The 9,173-nt window shown below is 35.4% G+C and overlaps 1 protein-coding gene across 1 annotated transcript in view; it reads left to right on the forward strand.

The window, feature by feature from the left end:
• Positions 1–6,699, forward strand: part of LOC106874904 (zinc finger protein 345) — a 12,704-nt gene extending 6,005 nt beyond the window's left edge. The window contains exon 2 of the mRNA XM_014922818.2: positions 2,982–6,699. Coding sequence (XP_014778304.1) covers positions 3,116–4,459 — 1,344 coding nt within the window. The 5' untranslated portion in view covers positions 2,982–3,115 and the 3' untranslated portion in view covers positions 4,460–6,699. The remainder of the gene's footprint in view (positions 1–2,981) is intronic.
• Positions 6,700–9,173: the final 2,474 nt, after the last annotated feature.

Consider the following 9,173-nt stretch of genomic DNA (forward strand, 5'->3'; position numbering starts at 1 on the left):
AGTTAGTGGAATAGTTTCATTTTTAAAGTGAAAGTATTTGACATGAGTGTTTTTGTTTCACTTTTGACACGTAATACTTAAATAGTGGAAGAGATATTATGTTGCCGTGTGCTCGAACTCTGCAAGAAGTTAATAATTTTTTTTGACTAAAACACAACTGGAACCCTAAGTAAGGCATGTGTAAAATTTGAATGAAATTGGTTGTGTAGTTCTCGAGTTTTAGGGATTCACACAGACAGACAGACAGACAGACAGACACACATTCTCATTTTTATATATAGAGATTACAGCTTTGAGCTTAAGTATTAAGCAATTTGTTTTCATATTGGCTTTTAGTTACCTTATTGACAATTGGTTTCAAATTTGAATGGAGACAAAGAAGTTCCCTAACCAAATCTTCCCCAAATCACATCTTAGCCACTGAAAAAAAAAAGTAAACATTAGGTAATATAGTTCTAGGTACACTGTGACTGAAAATATTGGATAGTCACAACTAGATTGGGATTGTCATTTTGATTATAAATCTGTTTTATCTGTTTTACCATGGTGGCTAACCAACAACATAAAGTCCACAAGTGAGACAAATAAAACAAAATAGCTTCCACAGATGAATAAATGAATATAATTATAAAACAATTAAAGAACAGTATAAATAAACAGTAATTTGCTTAGCACTTACTTAATCTTCCCGGTTAGATCCAGTTGTCAGCCAAAACCTAGTAAAGAATGTACCACTACCATTGTTAGGCAGGGATGGCTAGGCAGTTTACATCTGTCAGGTGCCTATGGAAAAAAAGGTAGTTTGGTGCATAAGATTAAGACGGTCAAGGATAAAGCCTTACCTCTCTGGTCAAATCCTTTTCCTAAAAAGTGAGCAAGAGCATTGTGTATGGCTTTGTTGAGTGGACCTGCTCTGAACATATGGATGCTGTAGGCCTGTAACACCCAACTGGTCAAAGACTGATGGTAACCAGGACCATATAAGATCTGTAGGATTTTGCGATTGGTCAGAGGGGGCTGTTCCTCTTTTGAGACACTTTTATAAATAATTCATTGCATGTTTTTCTTTTTTGTTTCTCATGCCTCTCTTATACTCAACTTCTTTATAGCCTTAGATTCTCTGGCATCTCATCGCCTCCTTCATACTTTCTTTCCAGTTACTTACACTGTCCTTATATAATGATGGATAGCCATGCATCTCTTCTATAGTATGGCACCTGGACTTGTCTCTCTGTCATACTCAAGCATCTCAATATCTGGCATTAAACCATTCCCCATCTTAAACACTCCCCTACCCCCACCCCACTTACTTGAGGGGGCTTTTTCCTTTTCCTATTCTTTTCTTATCTGGCCAGTTAGCATCCCCATTAGCACTGGTGTCACATAAAGTGCCCAGTACATACTGTAAAGTGGTTGACATTAGGTAGGGCATCCTATTGTAGAAACCATGCCAAAGCAAACATTTAAGCTTGCAGCAGTCCTGTGACTCACCAGATTCTGTCAAACTATCCAACCCATGCCAGCATGGAAAACAAACATTAAATGAGGATGAGGATAATGATGCTTGTTTTGTACAATCACTGTAAGCCATCACTTCCTACTCATCATTTTGAGATTTGTCCATGTAATATTCTCTATTTGTTGTCCCTGTGGCAGTGAAAGAAATCATTATTATAACTATATAACATTTTAAGGGATGCTGATGTTAGAGAGGTATGAAAAAAACTATTGAAATCTATAAATAGTAAGATAGTGAGATTAAATAAAAAGATAATCTACTATTGCTATCAGTATATTATGGTTTATTAAGTACAGATTTGTTAGAAGAGCAATTGAGATATTTCACATTACTAGCTCTATTGGACATTGTTTTCAAATGTTTGTACGAAAATGTTTATGATTAGAATATATTGAAGTAGACTGAGAATTGAAGTACATGTAACTGCTAGTACAGTATATTATTCTACATAAAAACAAACACCACTCCTATTTCATTGGGGAGTGAGTAAGATGAAAAAAGTCATCTGTAAAAGTACTTGTTCTGACAATTCCTAAGCAAATATCTATGATTACAGGGAATGTTGAATGCAAAAACTACTAAAAAAAACAAAAAAAGCTTAATGAATCATGTCAAGTTAAAAGTTTATCTTTTCAGTCCCTCTTTCCATTTCATTTTTTCCTGTTGTAAAATATTGACTAAATCACTACATCTCAGATAATAAATAGACATGGAGAACTAGATTCAACCTATTCAATACAATTATCATTATTATACAGTTGGCAGAATCATTAGTCTTTGACAAAATGCTTTGTGATATTTTTTCCAATTTTCTTCATCCTAAGTTCAGTTCTCAATGGGGTCAGCCTTGCTTTTTGTTATTTCAGAGTTGATAAAATAAAGTACTGGGATTGAAGGTATTAACTAATAAATAATGTAATAATGAACTTTCCCTCAAATTTGCTGGCCTAGTGTCTAAACCAGAAACAATTATAGGGTTACCTAATCACTATCCCTTTTATTGAAACTTAAGCACTGGTACAGGTGCCACATAAAAAGCACTGGTACAGGTGCCACGCAAAAAGCACCCTGTGCACTCTGTTACTTGTTGGCATTAGGAAGGGTATCCAACTGTAGAAACCAAGCTAGAATAAAATAAGGAATCTGGTGCAGCCCCTGGCCTTGTCAGCTCCTGTCAAGCTGTCCAACCCATGTCAACATGGAAAACAGATGTTACATTATGATGATGAAGCTAAATGATGCTGCCATCATCATTATTTTTTCACTAAGATCCCCACTCTACCCCCACCATTATTGTGTGATCTGTGAGGTCTTATTTAATAGTTTTGCTTCATATTTTTATATATCTCAGCCTCAGTGCTTCCCCAGCTTGTCAAAAAATTAGTTGAAATATTTGAAGTTTCTATTCAGAATATTTTTTTATTAATTTATGCTGATAATATTGAAATGTAATATTTTCCAGGTCTGGCTCCTGAAAATGCAAAGCAACTAACTGCTGATGAAATGCTGCAACTAAAATTATATTCTGTGATCAAAGGTAGATATCAATTTCTTCGCAAAGCAAAAACAGGCAAGAAGTTTATTTAAGCAAACAATATGGAAATGGATTTGAAATCAAAAATATTTAGCTGTGGAATATGTAAAGAGACCTTTTCTTTGACTAAGGAACTAAGTGCACACATGAAAATACATTCAAAAGAAATAAAGCCTTTTAAATGTAGAATATGTGGGAAAAGTTTTACAAAGAATTTTCTCTTAAAAGTTCACACGCAAAAACACAATGGAAAGCAGTTTCATTGTAAAGTATGCAATAAAGGATTTTCAGAAAACTATAACTTGAAAAATCATATGCGACTGCATACTGGTGAGAAACCTTTTCATTGCACCGTATGTAACGAAAAGTTTTCAACAAATTACTTTTTTAAAAAACACATGATATTGCATACTGGAAAAAATCCTTTCCAATGTAAAATTTGTGATGCAAACTTTTCATCTAATTATCTTCTTAAAAAACATGCCAGAATTCATCCGAGTGAGAAGGTATTTGCTTGTGAAATATGTGGTAAAGACTTTTTTACAAGTTACTTGTTAAAAAGGCATGTCAGGGCACATACTGGGGAGAAACCATTCCGCTGTGAAATTTGCGACAAACTATTTTCTACAGGGTATCTTTTAAAAAGGCATCTTTGGGGACACACAGGAGAGAGACATTTTTACTGTGAGATTTGTGGAAAAGATTTTGCATTTTGTGAATCATTAAAACGACACTTGAAAACACATTATGATGAGGAACGATACTCCTGTGAGATATGTGGGAATGATTTTGCTACAAATTATTATTTAAAATGCCACTTGAGGACGCATTCTGGAGAAAAACCTTTCCACTGTGAAACATGTGGGAAAAATTTCTCTTTTGGTCAGTCTTTAGCAAGACACATTCGAATACATACTGGTGAAAGACCTTTCCTTTGTTCAACATGTGGGAAAGATTTTTCTCAATATTCTCAATTAACAAAGCATACAAGAACACATACTGGTGAGAAACCATTCCATTGTGAAATATGTGGTAAGGATTATTCTGGAAACTGTGATTTAAGAAATCATATGATGGTTCATACTGGTGAGAAACGGTATAATTGCAGGTTTTGTGGAGAAAAGCTGTCTACATACTATTACTTGAAAAAACATATTAGATCACACACTGGAGAGAAACCTTTCCGTTGTACAATTTGTGGAGAAACCTTCTCCTCTAATTACTTTTTGAAGAGACATAGAATGATACACACTGGAGAGGAAAGCTTTGTCTGCAATGTATGTGGTAAAGAATTTTCATATAATGAATCATTAAGAAGACACAAGAAAACTCATAAAGGAAAGGAAGCGCTTGCTAATAAAGATTCTTGTAAAAGTTTATCTGTGAAAGAGAATATGAAGGTTTGAAAAGCAATTTTATTTTTTAAACGAATACAACTAAAGTTGACATCTACAATATTGACTTTGAACATCATGATGAAAAGTCAATGAACTGTAACATACATGCCAAAGACGTTTTTAGTTTTTGAATAGAGCCTGATGGAGCCACTTTCTAACAGTGTGATACCTGAAGTCTTCAATGAATTTTGTTTTCACTATCCGTGTTAGACAAAATTTGGTGTTTTCTTACCTCAAGTAAGACTTTCAATATGCCTTAAGGAATAGCTTTGACTGACTCCAACAATGTACTTGATTAGCTCTTCCAGTGTATGTGTTGTCTAGGAGGAGCCAGCTCATGGTTTGGCCCTGTATGTTGTTGTTTCAGTTTCTTTGATCCTTGGAGCTGGCTGGTCACATATCTCAATTCCATCTATCAACCTTTCACTACCTTAGTATATCCAACCACAATAATCACTATGTCCAATCCTTCCTGTCCTCCAGAATATCATCCTGCTAGTTGCTCTTCCCCATTCATGTCTCTCCTGCAGGTATTGACTTGCAATGCTTCTAACAGAACATTAATGACATCAATCTCACCAGTTTCAGAGGGCCTGCAAGGGTCACAGCTTCTACTCCTTCCTCTAGACTCTTAAAGTAAAAAAAAAAAGTTAAAAAAATAAAAAAGAGAGAGAGCCAAAAGAGTATTTCTTTCAGCTTCACCTGTTGTGAAACCTGGTGTAGCCTCTAAGGTAGCACCAAACAGGTATGCTGGAATATATCTGTTGGGATGTCTGCCAACATTCTAGCATTCTCAGATACTATACATGTGATACACAGGTCAAGCAAAGTATTAAAAGGTTCTACCCTTCACAATGATTTGGGTCACATTCAACATAGTTCTGAAGAAGTGAGGTAATCCAATTTATCTGGATCAATCATTCAATACGTGGCAACATACCAGAAAAATACCCCAAGGTAATTTCCAAGGTTCAGTTCTCAATCCTGGAAGTCATGCTCAACAGATATGGGTGTTCTCTGAGCAGTGAATAGATCAACCTTACTTACAAATGATCCACTTGTCCTTACAGTAACACTGAATGAAAGATTTCTGCTCATCCAACAGAGTTTCACTCTTGAGACTTTCCATGAATCTGTATATGAATGCTTCTCTGTAATTGATAGGGGTTTCCTTCCAGAAGGATTTCTTTCCAGAAGAGTAACCTTGATAAGGTGTCTTAATTTCAATTGTGAGAAACCAAGTATTTATGGTGTTTTTTTTTTCAACAATTTGAAAAACTTAAACATGCAGAAAAGTTATATTTTTATTGAAAATTAATTTGTTACTTCTTTCTTTCATTTGCAGTCAAAATTTGCCAAAATTCTTTCTAACACAATGATATATATAAAGTAATAATTGATGACAGAAACCATCTGATTGTATACCTGTAGGGTAAACCATATACAAAAATATTTCCTATTTTGAACAGCTTAATTCTACATGTACCCACCTTCAGAATATCAATATTTCATCATTTCTGTGTACAGGAAGTTAAATTGGAGAGAAAGAAGCTGACTATGAATCTGTGAGCTGTACAATGGAAACCAGGGACAAGGTGGAGAAAGTGGTATCTGTTATACATGTAGATTTATTTTTTTCACAACCTTGCAGACTTCCTCATGCATTATTGAAGCCAGCCTTTTATTAAAACCCATTTCTTATTCATATTGCTCCTATAATTTTCTTGGATATCACATCACATGGAAAACCTTTTTCATAGTTGCAGGTTCATTTCTTGAAAAAGGTTAATATTTAGTATTCCTGGCCAAAATATTACTTTTATTTTATTTAAACTCAAATAGGTGCCACTTCTCCATAACTGCTCAGTGGTTAACAGAGATGATGGTAACTGCTTGATTCAAGAAAGACATTAGACATCCCAGGAAGCCGCTGTATCATAAAATGGATAGGCTGCACAGAAATATATTCTTTTATTCTTTTACTTGTTTCAGTCAGTTGACTGTGGCTATGCTGGAGCACCAGCTTTAAGGGTTTTTTAGTTGAAGAAATCAACCAGGGACTTATTCTTTGTAAGCCCTTTTCTATTACCCTCTTTTGCTGAACCACTAAGTTACAGGGATGTAAACACACCAACATCGGTTGTCAAGTGATGGCGGGGGAACAAACACAAAGACACATAAATATATACATACATTATATATATATATATATATATATATATATATATATATATATATATATATATATATATATATATACACAACATGCTTCTTTCAGTTTCTGTCTACCAAATCCACTCACAAGACTTTCGTCGGCCCGAGGCTACAGTAGAAGACACTTGGCCAAGGTGCCACGCAGTAGTAATGAACCCGGAACCATGTGGTTGATTAGTAAGCTACTTACTACACAGCCACTCCTGCGCCTAAGAGTAAAATATATTTTATATGACACATTCTACCAGAGTCCGAAGTTTGAAAGTGTTTAGTTACAAAATATTAATTTCTTGATCAGCCGTTCAAAGGGAAAAGATCCAAAGATGGATATTTTAACTGACATCATGCAAAAGAAAAGAAAACAAAAGATTTAAATAAGCACGTAAATTCTGCAGCCCATATCCAAGCTATGATAAACATGGAGGGAACGCCAACAGCGTTTATCCATAACAACTTCCGTGTCTTCTATTTTGCAAAATGATCAATTGAGGAAAACCTGTTACTATATCAATTCAATTGTTGATAGTGTGCATTTTTGTGGGGGGGGGGGGGGCAAATGAATTGCCTTTTCGAGGAAATGAAAATGAAGGTTTTGAGGATCTTTATTCGGAAGATGAGGTGCAGCCGTGCGGTCTTTTTATGAAATTATTCCAATACACATAAGAGAAAGACTCAAAGCTAATGGAATGTTGCAGCACGATTCCAAAAAATGCGACCTATACTTCGGCAGCAATGCAAAACGAAATCATCGAATTGTTGAGGAGGTACATTGTCAGCCTTGTTGATGAAATAAAATGTTCCGATGTTCCTTACTTCACGCCGAAATGTAACGGAACGCGTGATTTGAGTAATATTGAAAATATTGCGATTGTTATTAGGTACTTGAAAAACGACAGGGTTCTGGAAAACTTAGTTACAATGCCAATTACTCAACATTATGATGCTGAAACATTGGCCGACTTGTTAATTAAGGAATTAACCAACTTTGGCATTGATCCAAAGCGTATGTTGTCACAATGCTATGAGGGTGCTTCTGTGATATCTGACAAAATAGGTCGCATTCAAAGAAAGATTCAGAATCGACTTGAAAAACATATACTCTATGTTCATTGTCTTAATCATCAGTTGCATCTTGTCGTGGTTAACACAATAAAGCGGATTCCGGAGTTAGCTACGTTCTTCGACACCGTTAATATTCTTCATAATTTTATTAAACGGCCAAGGATAGCTAATCTCTGCAAAGGACTGAAATTGCCACATCTTATGGAGTATAGGTGGTCTGGTCATTTCAGTGCCATTGCTTCTGTAATAGAAAATCATTCCAAAATTAAAGTTTTGAAGTTGCGATCTTTGCGATTTTTTTTTTTTTTTTCAGAATCGGAATCTCCATAGCCAAAAACGTTGGTTTCCGTAAAAAAAGATAAATAAATTGTGAGGGGTTAGGTTACGTCTCCGCAATGTGCGAAATGTGTTTTAGGGAAGCACATAACGCTGCAAAGTATTATTTACCTATCTTCGATGATATTTGCAATCCGAAAATTGGGTTATACCATAAGACTACAGAATTTTTGTATTTTTTTGTTTGGCTCCTTTAACCTATTTTGTGTGTTGTTGGCATTATGTGCGTCGTTTTTGCTATCATTGTTCTTTTGGGGTTTTGCTTATTTTTATCCCTATCTTTCCATTGTGTCTTGGGTTTTTGTGTTTTTATTGTTGTGTTTGTTGGTGTTTCTCGTGTTGTGTGTGTTTTCTACTTTTGGTGTGTGGGTATTAGTATTATGTAGAGCTTCACCAGGTGTGAACTTGATTTTTTCCTTATACTCGGTACCTAGCTTGTGCTTCATTGTAGTAAGGTGCATGTATGTTGAATATTGTCTCGTTGGCTGATAGGCGTGATATTCTGGTGGCTAAGTTCCTAACTATTTCTTTGGTTATGGATGGTGGATGATTGGACTTTACATCTTATGTATCTAAGACACTCGTTCGGTTTGTGGTATAGTTCGTACATCACTGTTTCTAAGTTAAAAGTAGCATCTAGAAAATTTACCTTACTGTAATTACTGTCTATGGTTATAGATAAGTTGAAATTTTAAAATAATTTGCGTAGTTTTTTCTCTATCTCTCTACTTTTACTTAAGTACAATTATCTATTACAAAAAGGGCATCGTCTCTGTATAGACCCCTCTCTATTTGGGGGGAATAGGGATTTGATGTGGAATAAGATGTAAATTCCTACGATATCCGTAACCTGAGCTGAGTCGCTCGAACCGTAAGCACACCAACATCATTTGTCAAGTGCTGATGGGCGGACAAACACTGACACAAAGACACACACACACACATACACATACACGCACACAAACGACGAGCTTCTTCCAGTTTCTGTTTTCCAAATCCATTTACAAGGCTTTGGGTGGCCCGAGGCTATAGTAGAAGACACTGAGATGCAGATAACGGTGGTGGTGATGGTGGTGTGCTGATAGGGAAAAGTTTTTTTTTTTTTTTGAAC

The sequence above is a fragment of the Octopus bimaculoides genome, chromosome 1 (genome assembly GCF_001194135.2).
Source record: "Octopus bimaculoides isolate UCB-OBI-ISO-001 chromosome 1, ASM119413v2, whole genome shotgun sequence".
In the NCBI taxonomy this organism is placed as follows: domain Eukaryota; kingdom Metazoa; phylum Mollusca; class Cephalopoda; order Octopoda; family Octopodidae; genus Octopus; species Octopus bimaculoides.